Source organism: Lontra canadensis, unplaced genomic scaffold (genome assembly GCF_010015895.1).
Source record: "Lontra canadensis isolate GAN:19392208 unplaced genomic scaffold, GSC_riverotter_1.0 scaffold9, whole genome shotgun sequence".
Taxonomy (NCBI): Eukaryota; Metazoa; Chordata; class Mammalia; order Carnivora; family Mustelidae; genus Lontra; species Lontra canadensis.
In genome coordinates this window covers 2,664,409-2,681,840 of record NW_022631003.1, presented here as the reverse complement: position 1 = coordinate 2,681,840, position 17,432 = coordinate 2,664,409, and the positions used below count along the sequence as shown (strand labels likewise).

At 34.4% G+C, this 17,432-nt stretch overlaps 2 protein-coding genes across 3 annotated transcripts in view; both read left to right on the top strand.

Annotated features, from left to right (window-relative positions):
- LOC116866366 (tenascin-R-like) overlaps positions 1-14,302 on the top strand; it is a 55,955-nt gene extending 41,653 nt beyond the window's left edge. The window contains exons 17-20 of the mRNA XM_032855372.1: positions 5,079-5,244; positions 6,651-6,836; positions 13,877-14,037; positions 14,258-14,302. Of these exons, the coding sequence (XP_032711263.1) occupies positions 5,079-5,244; positions 6,651-6,836; positions 13,877-14,037; positions 14,258-14,302 (558 nt within the window). The remainder of the gene's footprint in view (positions 1-5,078; positions 5,245-6,650; positions 6,837-13,876; positions 14,038-14,257) is intronic.
- Positions 6,759-17,432, top strand: part of PTPRQ (protein tyrosine phosphatase receptor type Q) — a 197,368-nt gene continuing 186,694 nt past the window's right edge. Inside the window, exons 1-4 of one of the 2 annotated variants that reach the window (XM_032854693.1) lie at positions 6,759-6,836; positions 13,877-14,037; positions 14,861-14,972; positions 15,634-15,860. In XM_032854693.1, coding sequence (XP_032710584.1) covers positions 15,729-15,860 — 132 coding nt within the window. In that variant the 5' untranslated portion in view covers positions 6,759-6,836; positions 13,877-14,037; positions 14,861-14,972; positions 15,634-15,728. Of the gene's footprint in view, positions 6,837-13,876; positions 14,038-14,412; positions 14,505-14,860; positions 14,973-15,633; positions 15,861-17,432 lie in introns of those variants that run through there. The other variant, XM_032854692.1, reaches the window with a different exon arrangement.

Sequence of the window (17,432 nt, the reverse complement as noted above, 5' to 3'; positions counted from 1 at the left end):
CACCCAACATAGGAGCATCTAAATACATAAAGCAAATATTAATAGATCTAAAGGGAGAAATAGGCATCAGTACAATGATAGTAGATACAATAGATAGATACAATAGATAGATAGATAGATACAATAATACCACACTTACATCAATGGACAGATCCTCCAGATAGAAAATCAGTAAAGAAAAATCAGCTTTAAATGACACATTGGACCAGACAGAGTCAATAGGTAAATACAGACTATCCCATCCAAAGACAGTAGAATATACATTCATCTTAAGTGCACATGAAATATTCTCCAAGATAGATCACATGTTGGCCACAAAACTAATCTCTATAAAAAGACTGAAATCCTATAAGCATCTTTTTTGACCACAATGGTATGAAACTATAACTCAGTTATAGGAAAAAAGCTGGAAAAGTCACAAATATATAGAGATTAAACAACATGCTACTGAACTATAAGTGAGTCAATGAAGAAATCAGGGGAGAAATAAAAAATACTTTGAGATATTTTGGTGTAGTACCAGTAGTTTATTTTGACTTTTGTGTCCCTTGCCTGAGGGGACATATCTAGAAAGATGTTTCTATGGCTGATGTCAAAGAAATCACTATACCTATGTTTTTTTCTAGGAGTTTTATGGTTTCAGGTTTCATATTTCGGTTTTTTAATCCATTTTGAGTTTATTTTTGTGTATAGCATAAGAAAGTCATTCAGTTCCTTTTGTTTTGTTTTGTTGTTGTTGTTGTTGTTGTTGTTGTTGTTTTGTATTATCTGTCTAGTTTATCCAGCACCACTTATTGAAGATACTCTCTTCATTGTATTCTTGCCTTCTTTGTCATAGATTATTTGATAATGTAAGTATGGGTTAATTCTCATCAATCTTCAATCTTCTAAAAAAATTATATTTATTTATTTATTTGGTAGAGAGAGAGAGAGCACAATCAGGGGAGTGGTGGGTAGATGAGAGAGAGAAGCAGGCTCCCTGCCAAGCAAGGAGCCAGATCCAGGACTCAGTCCCTGGACCCTGGGATCAAAACCCAAGCCAAAGGCAGATGCCCAACTGACTGAGCCACCTAGGTTGCCCAAAGAAGCTTAATTTTTTTTTTAAGATTTTTTTTTTTTTTATTTGACAGAGAGAGAGAGATCACAAGTAGGCAGAGAGGCAGGCAGAGAGAGGAGGAAGCAGGCTCACTGCTGAGCAGAGAGCCCGATGCGGGGCTTGATCCCAGGACCCTGAGATCATGACCTGAGCTGAAGGCAGAGGCTCAACCCACTGAGCCACCTAGGCGCCCTAAAAGAAGCTTAATTTTGATGTGAATCTCTTTACCCCCTCCCTTGCCACACAACAATCAGAATTCTCTCTCCTGGAAGTAAAATATGTATCATTCTTGGGTTTAAAATCTCCTGCCATGGCTTACAATGCTCTTCCTCTCTCTTGTGACCCTATCTCTTCTCCTTCCAATCTCTGTCAGCTCAGGAAAGGCTACTGTCCTTAAATCACTGCCCAGTTTTTGCCATCGTCTCCTCCTTCAATCCATCAGCTAGTTCTGGCATTTATACCTCTAAAACAGATTGTCGGTGTGTCTATTTCTCTCCATCACCACTGCACCTCTCATGTCCTAGTCACTATAACTTCTTACCAAGACAGCAGTCTAGGTGACAGATGGTAGCTTCTCACATCCCAACTGGTCTCTGTTTCCATTCTTGATTCCCTTATAATCCACTTTGCATATAACAGCCAGAGAAAGAGAGAGCTATTAAAAACATAGTTTCTCTCATTAGTTTACCATCTTCTGGTAGATTTCCATTGCCCTTCAAATAAAAACTAAACTCCCTGCCATGGTTTCCAAGACCTTATGGGATTGGACCTTCATCTAACTATCCTGTCTACATAGTTACTATGGTACAACCATATGTGACTTTCTTTCTACTCCTCTAGCATGCCATTACAAGGTTTTCCCCTTGACATTCATTTTGCATGGATATCTTGCTTTCAGTTTTGGTTGTCTTTCTCCTGTTACTAAATTCTAATCTCAAATATTATCTTCCCATCTCCTTTTCTGATTGTGTAATCTAAACAAAACTGTTCTTTGATCTAAACAGAACTGTTCCCTGAGGTAGCTGAGTTATCTCATTCATTTATTTATTGAGTTTGCTTGTTGTTAGGTGCTACTGCTAGACGGTAACTTCCCTACAATCAGATGTCTTTTCTGTCTTCTTTATCCCAATTATACCTAGTGCCTATACTAATGTTTACCCTGAATAAGAAGCTCAATAAATGTTTGATAAATAAGCAAAACATAACATTGTTTCCCCATATATGACTGGGATAATTATGGAGAGAAGATATCAATACTGAATATAGTATCAGGAAAGTGTAGAACTTGAGATGCACTTTTAGTAGGCTTCACATTCATGGGAAAGAAATTATTCCACATGAGCAGGTTCACAAGGTCATGAGTGAGCATTCTATTTGTTATTTTTAAATGTCATTCAATGATAGGAGCCTCCTTATAAATCATTCATTGAAAATCCTATTCTTTCTGAAATTATTTGATTCATTTTTATATTCAGTGTAGGTGAAAATCCTAAACATTTTTAATATTAATTGTAAAAAGTTCACATTTTATTTTACCCTTACCTGTCTGTACTAATTCTCATTTTTCAAGGCAAATGCCAAAAAAAAAAAAAAAAAAAAAAAAAAGATCTTTCTTTGGGGTTAACTGAGGCCATAAAATTATTTATTGTCAGATGAAATATATAACTCTAGAGTTAATTTTTCCTATTTTTGTATGAACACTTTTTCCCCAGAGACTGTAAATTATGTATATACTAATAAATGAAACTTATTTATTATTTATGTTAATATTTAGGATTCAGATTATTTTTCAACTATGTTACATCACTAATGGTTATCCTAGTCATTCTCAACCAATGAGATTATTTGTTAAATTTTAATGAATTAAGCAATAGTATCCTGTTTGCTTAGCACAGTGTAATTGCATAATTGGGATCATTTACCTAATCATTTAAAATTAATCATCCCAGATCTTCAAACTATGCTTTAAAAGTGGAAATAAAGCGAGAATTACATTTTTTTTTTCAATTGGTTTTTGTTAGATGCGTAGTCCCCATACTTTGGGAAACAAATCTCTATCCTTCAAACTGGATTTTAAGAATTTATATATTTTACCTGAGATCACCACAGACTGTTTCTTTTCTTTCTATCCATTCATCAATGCCTTAATGTAACTCTTCATATGTTCAAATTTAGCACTCCATTAAGATTATATTCTGTTATTACAAAGTACCTTCTCCTACCATCCTTTTTGTCCTGGAAGTCTTCAGCATTCTCCTCACTCCTCCTGCCTTTCCATATGCCAGACAAGCAAGGTAATTGCCAGTGACACCTTATAAATCAATAAACAATGATATGCATCCAGACCTCATGATTATCTTTCTCAGTAACAAAACACTCTTCCCACAAGACAGTGATAAACATGTCTACCTCGGAAATTTGTTTCTCTGATTCCTACCACATAACAATTGCTTTTTAAAGCATCATAAAGTTTAAATAATTTATAAAATTAATGTCATTATTTTCATTTAGATACATCTTTCTGTTTTACAAACATGAAATATAGAGTGAAGAAGAGTAAAGATTGTTATAGCAATCTTTATTGAGTCAATTTTAATGACTCAATAAATCTTCAAGGTATTAGAATTATCAGGTTATTTGACTGAAAATTTCTAAAGGCAATGCCAGTTCTCAGAGCTTTAATGAATAATTGATTGGCTCAGGTCACAATGAAAGATGGCCTGGCATGGAGCATGACATTTGTCATGCATCCATTTAATAATCATTGGAGTGCATTCTCTATCCCGGGTGTGTATTTTTGTCGTTCTCTCTCTTGCTGCTTTGTTTTTGTTTGACTCCACTAACACTGAATGTATTACAGTCTATTTAACAGTCCTCCAAATCCTGTTTCCCTCCTGAGGCACATGTGTGAGTGCTCTGGAGAGCCCTGGGGCTTGTCCTCATTGTCCATTTCCTTGACATGATTGACCCAGCTCTCAGTCTCAACCTTTTGCATCTCCTCTCAACCCTGTCTCTAACCCTGACATTATATCCCACTGCTTTGTGCTGCCAGGGTCTCTGTCCAGGGGTCAGCTTTCCTAGTGGAGTACTGGGAAGATGGTTTAGGACTGACTACTCCCTGTGCTTGTACTTGATTCATAGGACATTGTCATATTTGTCAGGGCAGAAGTGGGTGTACGAATTGTTCCATGGCTCTTTTTTTGCAATATTCTTTCTTACCAATTTCCTTTTTCTCTGACCAGTTGGGAACATGAGCAGCAGGTCTGCTAAGTACATATCCAAGTGGGAGGTGTCATTCTTTCTAGTAGGCACCCTCAATTTATAGTAGTGATACATGTCATTCTCATTTACCTGCAGTGTGGGGTGTGGGCAGAAGCCCCTTGTTTACAATACCTTGGGAAGCCAGGGAAAAGCCATGGTCTTCTTTACTAGGTCAGAAACTTGCGACTCCAGTGATTCCTGCTTTTTCCTCCTCTAGTATTCAGCTTACATGGAGTTGGGAGAGTGGATTTTTACACAATATGTTTTGTTTTCAGGTGACCAACATGAAAAGTCCAATTCATTATGCAGTACATCATTATACACATATCCACATATAAGTCAGAATATATACATATATACACACATATGTACACAGATATATATTTTAAATACTTCATTTATATATATTTGTATATACATATGTACATATATATCTATGTACGCATGGATATCTGTGTGTGTGTATGAAATTTAAAAACAATTTGAGACTATTTGTGTTTTAGTGCATAAACTTCTGAGTCAGACAATTGTGCTTATTAACTATGGGAACTTCACTAAGTTATTCAGTATCAACTGGCCCCAAATAACTCCTTGATGAAGACAGGAAGAATCACAACCCCTTCTTTGCAGTATTAATGTCTGTGAATTTGACTGATACAGAGTTGTTGCTAACTGAATTATTTTTTAACAATTAAAAGCATAAATTTCTCTCTTTCTCTAGATATCCTTTTGTATGACATCTAGAAAGGAAAAGACATTTAAAATAATTGTGGATGACAACAAAGCCAAAGTAAAGAATTTGATTCCAGGGGTGGACTACATGTTGGACATGAAGACAGTTAGAGGCAGAGATTACAGTGTATCTGTAATGACGAAAGTGGCTACAAGTAAGGTTATATCATAAATAAATTCTTTGCCTTATAGTTTTATAAGAACTTAAAGTGTTTTTGGCTTAGCATAAATATAGCTATTTTAAAACATAAAGCCTGATAATGAAGGAAAATTATGACCATAAAAATATGGTTAAGATAATTCTCAAAAACTATATGAACAACAAACAAATCTTTGTATGACTAAATGCATTGAGAAGTACCTAGATTTTTTTCTTAATAATATGAAGCCAACATGTATATATAAGTGTGTGTATTATCTATCGCATATATGAAATACATATGTGTGCATACATGTATATATGTTTGTGTATACACACAAACACTATATATAGGATGCCACAATAATATAAACACAATTCATTTTCTACTGAGGAAGGGGTTTGATAGAAATTTTCTCCTCCCTGATGTTTGTAAATTTACTATAAATCAGTTTAATAATATTTTGGATGTGGTGGAATAATAGTATCTTACCAATAATTCTTATGAAAGTCTGTGAGGCCTACAGGATCCCCTCTCAGTGCAAATGAATTGGTAGTACAAGAAACAACATTACTTCCTTTGACAAATGTATTAAAAATGTAGCAATATAGGAATGCTAAAAACTTTGATGTAACCAGAACCTGTTCGAAATTATCCTTACTTCTGACCCTTATTCACTCTCTAACTTATTTGTTCAGTTTCTTTCTGCCTTGCCTTGCCTTCCCCTCCCCTCTCTTTCCTTTCCCTTTCCCTTTCTTTTCCTTTCTTTTTTCTTTTATTTTTTCTTTGTAGAGAGCACGAGGGAGAAGGGACAGAGGGAGAGGGAGAGAAAGAATCTTAAGCAGGCTCCATACCCAGCAGGGAGCCCAACAGAGCTTTATCGCAAAACCCTGAGGTCATGACCTGAGCTGAAATCAAAGGTCAGATCCTTTAACTGACTGAACCACCCAGGCACTCCATTGTTCTGTTTCATTTTTATTCAACATCTAGCTAACCTCTGGTGGTAGCTAACAGATCTGGGATTATATGGTATAAGGATACTTCTTGTTACAAGCACTCAGGAGGCACAAGTCTACAGGAATTACTAGTGACTTGATTTATGATTGATTAAGGAAAGACATTTGGGAACTAGGGAAGATATTAATGAGTCACTTAAATTGAAGCTCAAATATATATAATATCCTGTTTCTCTATTTGCAGAGCTGAACATGGAAGCTGTTATACATGAAAAAATTTAAGGATTGGTACCTAGATGATTAAATTATATTATTCATTTTGCCTTGTGTATATATGTGTGTGTGTGCGCGCGCGCCTTTTAACTTATACATAATTTGCCTTTTCAATAGAACCATCTAGGATATGTGGCTTAACATTAAAAGCTGTGAATACTATTTCTGCACATTTAATGTGGAATCCAACAGAGACCAACTTCACTCAGTACAAGATTTATGTATCAAACAGAACATTTGCAGACGAGTATCTTATTTGGGGAATTATTCCAGAACACACAGTTACAGATCTGACTCCTAGTGGAATATATAACATCGTCGTACACAGAGTGAGAGGCAATGTTGAGGGACCTGGCACATTTATCAGAGTTGTTACAGGTATACATATTCTTATTGATATTTAAAAAAAATTCACATTTGTGTTACATATTATATTGTTCAAGATAAAATTTCAGTGCATTTTTTTTAATTTTAAAATTTATAAAATGAGGGTAAAATATTCATTTTATTGGGATAGTCTGTGCATTTTTTGAAATAATATAGATAAAATGCAAATTGTATAAAATAGTTTCTGGTGCTTGGTCAGTGCTCAGGAAATGTAGCTAATATTACACTTGAGTGTCACATCAAATTAGAGGTCCAGCTAGTGAAAGTAGGTGGATGATTTGGGGATCATCCATTCTCCTAAAAACTTACTCATTGTTTTTTGTGTCCTACTACATGATATACACGTGAAAAAACATAGTCTTAGAATGTACAGAGAGTAGTAAAGAATGGAAGCATAAAGGAACATATAGTATAAGTCAAATTAATAGGAGAAACAATGGAAATAAGTTCAAACTTATTCTGGTTGCATAGAAAAGGAAAAGACTAGCTCCATGGCAGGGATGGAGAAGGTTCTTTGAACCTGATAATGACTGTAAAGTGTAAGGCATTTCTTAATTTGACCAGAGGGCATGTGGAGTGTGAGAGGAGGAAGACTCACAGAGAGAGGGAATAACCTATGCAGAATTACGGAGGTGAAATGAATAATGGCATATTTGTGGAATTATAAGCAATTCAATACTGTAATATTTTGTTGTTTGTATATATGAAAAAAATCATATTCTGAACAAAGCATCATTTTAAAATCCAAATGAAGCTGTGAAACCTATCAATATTTTAAATTTTTGAAAAAAGAACACAATCACAGCAATAACTTATGAGATTGTTCTTAAGTAATCTTTAAGACTGTGGATTCAACACAATCCAAAGCAGACATGCGATGATAACTCAGTCTGTGGACATTTGTGATGTGGCTTTTACACATAGTATTTGCCTCTAACTGCTGTTGTAACAAATTGCCTTAAGCTCAGTGGCATGAACCAACAAAAAATTTATTATGTCCTAATTCTGTAGGTCATACATTCAACACAGATCTTACCAGTCTAAAGTCAAGGTGTTTGGAAGGTTGTGTTCTTTTTAGAATTTCCAGAGGAAACGCAGTTCTTTGCTCATTTAGATTCTTTGCAAAATTCAGTTCCTTGACCATGTCCTTGCTGGCAGCCGAGAATTGATGCCAGCTCTAGAGGAAGCCTCATTCCTTGGTTTGTAATCCTTGTCTTCCATCTCCAAAGCCAACAAAGAAGGTTGAAGTGCTCCCATGCTTAAACTCTCTCCTACCTTTTTTTTCCTGTCACATGTGACTATTCTTCCTTTCACTTTTAAGGGCCTGTGTGTTTAGATTGGGCCTACCTGAATAATCTAGGTTCATTTCTCTGTTTTAAAGTCTGTAATCTTAGTTACATCTAAAGCCCCTATTGCCATGTAACATAACATATTACAAGGCTTCAGGGGTTAGCATGTGGGCACCTTGGAGTGTTGTTATTCTGCATACTAAATACACTATTGTTTTCCTAAATGTGATATGTATGTGACAATGAAAAACAAGCAAAGTGTTTAGAATTCATTCATCAGCTTTACTCCTGGATTTGATACTTATTAACTGTTATTGTTTGTTACCTAATATCTTTGGCTTTATGTTTCAGTGTAATTTGGAGTACATGATCTTTGAGACTCCTATTACTCTTAAACTTTCTATTATGCTTTGTTCATTTTATTTTTTAATTTTTAAAAATTTTATTTATTTGAGAGAGAGAGAGAGCACATGAGTGGTGGGGAGGGGCAGAAGGAGAGGGAGAGAGAGAGAGAGAAGAAGACTTCCCACTGAGCAGGAAACCCTTCATGGGGCTCAATCCCAGGACCCTGAGATCATGACCCAAGCCAAAGACAGATGGTTAACCAACTAATCACCCAGGGGGCCCTACTTTGTACATTTTAAATATTATTTATATATAAATACTCTACATCTTTGTTATTTCTTAAAAAACACATTTGTTCAATCATGTATTCAATGTCTTTTCTTCAGAGTGTCACAGTAAGTCCAGTATATAATCAAACACATTGAAACTGGACCCATTCAAGAAATTTCAGTCTGTGGCAGGTTTTCTAAACCTCAGTACTACTGACATTTTGGGCTGGGTGATTCTCTCTTGTGTGGGTCTGTATTATGCATGGTAGGATGTTGATCTGCATCCCTGACCTCTGCCCACTACATACTAGTGTCATGGTAATCACATTCCATTTCCAGAAATCCAGAAGTTGGCAAAGTCACAAATGGTCCATGGTAAGCACTGATGTCTGTGGTTGGAAGGAAAGATCAAATCACTGAGCAAAGGTTGAGAAAAAGTATGGCAAATATTTTGCTGATGTACAGGTAAAGAAGATTATGCAGTAAATGGAACAGAGTTTGCTTAATAAGAATTTGGTAAAGTAACCAAAATAACGTCAATGTCAGAAAAGTTTCATGGAAAATATAGACTGTCAGTGGTCATTTTAATTAAAGAGAACACTTTATGAAATAGTTAGGAACCTGATGTTCTGATTGCGGTGTGGTTTAGGAGATGGTTTTGAGAGATAATAGGTGGGTAATGGAAGTCACTGTTAGAGGAGAGGAGTGATTTGAAGTGAGTTGATAAGGAAGGGAAATAGGGAAGGATGGCAATCTAGGTTCCCCGGGGTGGGAGTGGGGTGGGGCGGGGAGGGGGGTGAGGGGTTGTCTCTGGAGCAGGAATAGATCCTGCCGCCCTGCTTTTTGCAGAGTGGTAATAATGGAACAATGTTGCGGGGGAGGGGGCATTGTGTGCAGAGCACTGTTGACATGAGCGGGGGTTAAAAGTAAGAAATGAAAAAGAGGCAATGTGATGGTTTTCTACTAGTCATGGCTTACATTTACTAAGCTCTTGCTATGTTCAAGCCACTCTTCTAAGCATGTTATGTGTATTAACTTATTTTATTCTCACAACAGTATATAGAGTAGCAGTATTATTATCTCCAAATTGATGCAGCCAGTGAGGTACAGAGAGGTTAAGGATTTTGCCTAAAATCTTACTTACGTGGCAGAGCCAGGATTTAAACCCAGTAAACCAGTTCCAGGGCCCATGACCAGTGCCTGTACAAAAAAATGATTCCTTGTTTAGACTCTTATGGCACCTAATGTGATGCTGACTTATTAGAGAATGCTTATTTTATTAATAATTTATACCTATTTCTGAACTACGTATTGCCTTAGATGGAGTCCCTTTAAATTGGGGGCCATTTCAAATAATAGACTTAACAGTAAAACTATGGATCTCCCTATTGCTTGAATCCTCTATAAAGTATTGATTTATTTGGGATTTCTTGATCTGCTGTTATTTGTAAGCCACTTTGTATAGGTTAGAGAGGTGCAGTTATCATAATTATTGAACCTTAAGTTCTGAAGCTTTTGCTTCTAGGTCTAAATCCTGGCTCTACCATTTACCTATTAGCTTCGAGACATTGGTGAAGTTGCCTAAATTCTTTGTTTCTTAGTTTTCTCATTTCTTAAATGGCAATGATAATGGTATGTACTTACGAATGGTTATGACTGTTGCATAGAGCGTGTGAAAGTGCTAGCCCAGGACAGATGGTATCATAAACTTGGTATAATTAGTGATAATTTTGCATGTCTTATGCATGAGTATCTCCTCAATGATAGTATATATTATGCCCAGCTTATGATTTAGTCATGGAAGGATTTAAATGGGATATGCCAAGCTTATTCTATACAGTGTTGGTACATAGGAAATATGAATAAAAATTCATAATAATGGTAATGGAAACTTTTTAACTCTTCCCATTTGATTTTAAAATAGCTGGCTTTTGTTTTCTCAATAGTGTTTTGATAAGTATGTACAATTTTTTTGTGGGTATTCCAAGGTACGTAACATTTTCCTCTCATTTTGTGTAAGTGTGCTTTTTGAGTCAGAATCTTCTGAGGAGTTCCTTATGTAGCTTGTTCTTCCATTTTGAGTCTCCTCTTCCTCTCTTTCTTAAAGGTAAATATACCATAGTTTGTTCCAGAATTTTGTTTTTGAGGTCCTCTGAGTTCTTTTGAACTTTTTTTTTTTTCCTTTATAGACACTGATCATGGGATTAGATTGCTGCTTTTATTTATTTATTTATTTATTTATTTATTTTTTCAGTTTCTCAAAATGCAGTTTAGGTAAATTTACCGAAACACCAAGGGGAAAAGTTGAGAGATTCTTTAAAGCTATACTGTCGAATATAGAGTGATAAGCAATCTGTGACTATGGAGTTTTAAGATGTGGCCAGTCCAAATTCAGCTGGGCGATAAGTGTGAAAGATATAGGATTTCAAAGACAGTATGAAAGACAGGGAATTGGCTCATTAATAATGTTATATTGACTGTAAAATGATGTTTTTGATTTATTGGTTTAAATAAAATGTATTATTGGGTTAATTTTACATGTTTCTTTTTACCTTTTTCATGTGGCTCACATTATATTTTTTGGACACTGCTGCTTTATAGAATCAAGAGACAGTTAAGCATATTTAAGTCTCTGAGATATCCTGCAATAAAGAAAGCTATTTAACTTAAACAAAGAAGTTATTGACAAAGTGGCTGAATCATAGAACATCTATTAAACTCTGAGGATTTAGGTTTCTGAGGATTAGCTCAAGAAATTCTGGTCTGAAAAAAATATGTAACTATGCCTAGAATTCTGTTTGCTATCCCTAATTAAATTGAACACAATGTGATATTCTCTTAAAACCCCAAACACATCCATCTCACAATTTGATTTTTGTTGGTTAGTAACAATTTGGTTGAGAGTAATAGTTTCGCTTCATATTTTCCTGCCTTTTGAGAGATTACATTCCATGAGGTACAAATCATGTATTTATTACAGCATTTACTTTCAGTTAATTGAATTTTCCAGCTCATATTCAGGGCTGTACACTCTTCCACAATGGCATAAGTGTTTTTCATCTCCACTACCTTTTTCTGAGGGCAAGCCTCCTGCCTCTCTGTCCAGACTACCACAGTACCCTACTAATTGCCCTCCCATTGCCATTTTTGCTTCCTCCAAGTCTCATGTTTTTCATATACTATTTCAAACTAATCTTTTAAAATAATAATTTTAAAAAGTCACATTGATTTCCTCTTCAAATTCTCCAGGTTTCCATTGCATTTAAGGGGGGAAAAAGCTAACATCTTTATGATAGCTGGCATGATCATCAGACTTTCTCTTTCTTACTTGATTCCAGAAACTCAGGTTGGCCTTTCTCACTTACACTAAATTCTGTCCACTTCCAGGGCTTCTATTCATTCTGCTTCGAAAAGTCTTTACCTGTGTGGAAGCTTCCAGTCTTCTCACTCAATCAGATCGGCAGGTTTCCAGACAAATACATTCTTCCTCTTTTTGGTGAGATATGCTTTATCCTTAGCCAACCCTCCTTCAGTGTGTAATCTTAACCCACAGTCTAGGAAACTATATCCTATCTCATCACCATCCCAGTAAGCAGACCTTTACTTCTCCTATCTTTTTTCTTCTTCCAAAGTTTCATTCCAGGTCCTTTTCCAGTTTCTTGCCTAAGATTTCACGGATATTAGTTAATTTTTAGGCTCTTGGAGGAAATACAAAGTATTAGTCCTCACATAAATCAGTAAGCGTGAGTACTAATTGGTTGGACTTCTGTCATGTTAGATTTTTGTCTATTTTACTATGAGCTGGTGAGAAGAACCAAGCTCTTTTCTCTCAACCTTGGGAATACAGAGGGCATAGGTCTATGTTTAGAATGATCCAGGAAAAATGCCAGCAGCAGCTATGCATAATAAAGGAATTCTACCCATACAAACTGGGTATTCCTCTGATCTTTTTACCTTGGGTTTACATATTCTAAAGAGTTATTATGAGACTATAGTTTTCCCTACATGGACAATTTGGAGATGATGCTGAGAGAATGTTTATTGTATCTTTGAGTGTCATGGTGGAAATTAACTGGTCAATAGCAGGGCCAGTTACCAGGAAAGCATTATAAGCCTTAAAAAAAATTTTTTTAAAAGAAGATAAAGAAAGAGTACTCTAAAAGTATCTCTCACCTACCCAAATATGAGAAGTTGACCTGTTAAGGTTTCTATTTTATATCACGTGACCTATCAGTTTTTTTAGAAAATATATATTTCATTTTTTTATTTTATCCATTTTAAATCATCTCTGATAGATGGCTTTAAAATGATAAGCAGAGTTAAATATTTAATTCCACAGTCCTTTCTTTTGGAAGTGGTATTAAATTTGTCTTTATCAGGTATGTTTTCGGCATGCTTGGCTTCATAATCTCTCTTCCTCCCCCTATATTGTTTGTCTGGAATCTGCGCTAAAGATAAGGGAGAGTGAAAATCTGACTCATTGGCAACCAATCAGAAGAACCTTATGTAGAAAACTCCCTTCAAGGAGGTACAGGCAGCATAAACAAGACCCTGGGAACAGTGGAAGTAAAAGTAGAAAAATATGGTTGAAGTGGCTAGAACTTTAATACTTATTGTTGAGAAGCTATCGTATTTCACTTCCTACATGAAAAAAGCTTTTCTTTTAAGGAGACCCCTGACTAAATATTCATCAGAAATGCTTACCCTTTAAAAAAAATTGGACAGATGTTAGTTATACTTTTTTCCAATTATCTTCTGCTTTGTAAAATATCCAGGTAATTGGATCAATAGTTTGGATTTAAATAATTTGCTTAAAATGATTCAAGTTTTCAATTAGAGCTTAAGGTTTATAAAACAATTTGGGCAACCAGCATATTTTAGCAGGTAAAGAATATCCCAGAAACAGATACATAAATTAATATATTATTTCTGATAATTATACTTAAAAAATAGTTATTATTAAAGATTTAGATGCCTAACACTTTTGTGTGATCAGAGATAATTTAGAGGATTTGGTGCCTTTGAGCAATGTGATTATATTGAAATCTGACAGATTATTGATTTTCATTTTTTCTTTTGAATATTTAGGAGAATAACTCAATTTCAAACCTCTATTTTTCAATATCAGAACCGGAAAAACCCGAGAAACTTAAAGCCTTCAATATTTCCACACATTCCTTTTCTCTATACTGGAGCCTGCCCTCTGGCCATGTGGAAGGGTTTAATGTGGATCTTGTTCCTGACAGTGGCTTTGTTACTATCAAAGATCTTGGAGGTGGAGAGTATCAGGTATAGTTTTCATTATCATACTTGCTGAGCCAACTTGTATTTATATTTGGTCCTCATAGGAAAGTTCTTTATGAAACTCATACATCATGAACACTTACTCCTTTGAGAGTTTTTAAAAGCATAAAATGAAGACAAAAACACTGATGCTGAGTTGATGAGTGTAAGTTTCAGCATGGGTGGACTGTTACCTTAGCAACGTCTATGCCTTTTTTTTCTTAAGTCTTACCCTGAACCTACAGCCAGCCATCCAAGGGTTCATGAATAGTTTAACAAAGAAAGGGCAGAGCTATTGAGTAATCCAGGCTCATTAATTGTGTACTTGCCAGGAGGATCTGTCTTTAAATCATTAATGCAGGCAACATTTCTCTCTAGAGCCATCAATGTGATTCCACTGCCTGAAAAATGTAATAATGATGGATTTTCTAATCATTTTTCTTTTACTTTTTATTGGAACTTCAGAGACACAGGTATTTCATACATACTCTTAAAAACCAGGGTTAAGTAATGGGTTGCAGATTTCTTAATACTCTTAAATAGTTGTTTCTTGTGACAACAAACAAGAGGGATTGAAATAGTGATTTAGTTTTTGATAACACTGTATGCTTTGTAAGTTTTTATTATCTGTTACTTGGTAAATAGTTATGTGATAGAACAAATTTATTATATTTTACAATAATATGGAACTTGGAATATATTAAACAGTACAGAGTTTATAGGGTGAGATGTTAACTTTATTTTGTTATTGTTGTGATGGATTTATTGTTTTAGCTTTCTTGTTTTCCAGAAAGAGTTTTAATGCAGTTATTTGGTTTTGGTGTTCCAGGTTGATGTTTCCAAAGCTGTTCCTGGGACTAGGTACGATGTAACCATCTCTACTATTTCTGCTACAACATACAGCTCACCTGTTAGTAGAACAGTGACAACCAATGTAACAAGTAAGTATATGTTCCTTTTTTTATGAAGTACTTTTCATGAAGTATTTACAGTTAGTCTATTGGATGGAAATACTTACCTTAGCACTATGTGCCTTATATACATGAAAACAGGTTAGTAATTAAAGCAAAATGGAAACTTAAGAAAGTGATCTGTTTAGGACCTGTGTCCTACTGCTTCTTTAGCTTTCTTGACTTTCAGAGTAAAGATAATTATACTTGTTTGTGAAATTGACCAGAGAGACTGTTAATGGTAATATTTAAATAATACAGAGCCATGAAAATAGACTCACTACTCTTGTTCAGGAAGAATAATTAAGTTTGTAAGACTGTGTTCTGGCTTTCTTAGTTTTATGTGTAAGCTTTGCACAAATAAGTTTCTTTTAAAAATGATCTGGCATCAAAAGTGCATTTGGCATGTAATATGTAGTAGCATTCCATTTTTTACATTCTTATAAAAGAATGTTTCTGGTATCCCCCAAAGCATTTAATCTTTTTTTTTTTTTTCTTTTGGTAGCAAAGGTCTAGGGGAAGATAAAGTCACATTTGAGAGACCATTAGTCTTTGGGAACTTGGAAAGTCTACATTTGTAAAAGCTTTCTTATTTATGATTGTGAAAATGCAATAATTGTTTGACCTTTTAACAACATATTTTTTAAAATAGAACCGGGAACTCCAGTCTTCCTGGCAGGAGAAAGAGTTGGATCTGCTGGAATTCTTCTATCTTGGAATACACCCCCTAATCCAAATGGAAGGATTATGTCTTATATTGTGAAATATAAGGAAGTTTGTCCATGGATGCAAACAGAATACACACAAGTTAGAACAAAGCCAGACAGTCTGGAAGTTCTTCTTACTAATCTTAATCCTGGAACAACATATGAAATCAAGGTAATATTTTTGTTAATATTTAGTATTAAATATTATGTATTTAGTATTAACACAGTATTAAAATATTCCATTCATTTTAAAGATGAGGGAGCTTTTTCCCACCTGGTTAAGTCTTTACAGCCAAACACAGCCAAGTGATTGAAGAATGATCATCTGAGTCCTGACCTCAGTGCCCACATGGGCTCTTAAAATTTGAACAACTGTTATAATTTTTTTCATTATTAGATGTATTTGTGTAATTTATTTATTTTAAAAACATTTAACTTAACAACCTTTTCAAAGAATGAATCTAGTTTAAATGACATAATTTAGGCTTTAAGGTAAAAAATAGTCTACTTTTTCATTAACCTTTAAGTTAGCTTTGTTATTTTCCCCTTAATCCTGTTGTATTTGTGTGTCAGTTATCAAAATTTAAATAATGGAATGAAAGTTTCTATTGAGCCAGCTTCTCAGAGAACAATAAATTCAATTCAGTTCCATTCAATAAGTATTTCTTGAACATTTATTGTGTCTTTTGTGTTTATAAAAATGTTTAGTTCTTTACAATGTTTAATATGCAAAAATCAAACATCTTATTAAAAATTAAATAAAGAAGAGCATATAAAAAGCAATACTAAATTATGCCATATGAAAATGTTTCCAATTAAGATATATTTGTGATATTTTCAGAGTTTAGTAAAAGATACAGATATCTTTTTGATCCTTTCTATTTTCAATATAACATCAATATATTCCTTGAGTTTTTTAGATAATTCAATATAGAGAAAAAAATCTATAAAAGCTGTATAAGTATGTGATAAGACATAAGTGAGATGGCTTTCTGGATGGTAAGAAATGATGGGGAAAAAAAAAATTTGCCTGGTGTGGGGGTTTCCTTATTGGAAGCATGCTTGTTTGTGAAAGCAAAGCACATAGTAAGAATTAGAGAGCATCGCAGTAGTAGGAATCCCCTATATGAGAACAGTTAAAAGGAAATTTTTGCAAATGTCAAAGATTCACGATGGTTATTTCATTGCAGAAACATAGGTAAAGAGTAGGAGACCTTTTCTAATTGACACATAAAAATGACATAGTATACATATATTTTGTCAACAGTACATATTTAGATTAGTTTATATGTTAAAATATACTATTGAAGGTAATATGTAAAGTTCAAATTTTAATGTGGTTGTAGGAAGCTGTTACAGACAGAAAGCTGGTTCTACTTAGATCTATTTTTATGGAGTTCGAATTGTTATTCCTTTGAATTCTCTTATTTCAGGCCTATTGGGAAGTCCTTATTCTTCTTTTAATTCTACACTTTCTAAATCATTGTTGTGACCTTTAAGCTGTTCAAATAAATGTTAGTCATTTCAGAATTCCAAAGAGTATTTGGTGCAGTATGTTTGATATCTTCAAAAGTAGATCTCAAATTTACATGATCTGGGGAAAATCCTATTAAGTTCTTTACAGGTATTATTTCATTTAGTCCTTAGAACAATTCTATGACATAGATATATCATTATTCTCATTTTAAAGAGAAGGAAAATGTTACCTAGAATAAGGCCAATAAATTACCTACAATTACTCATT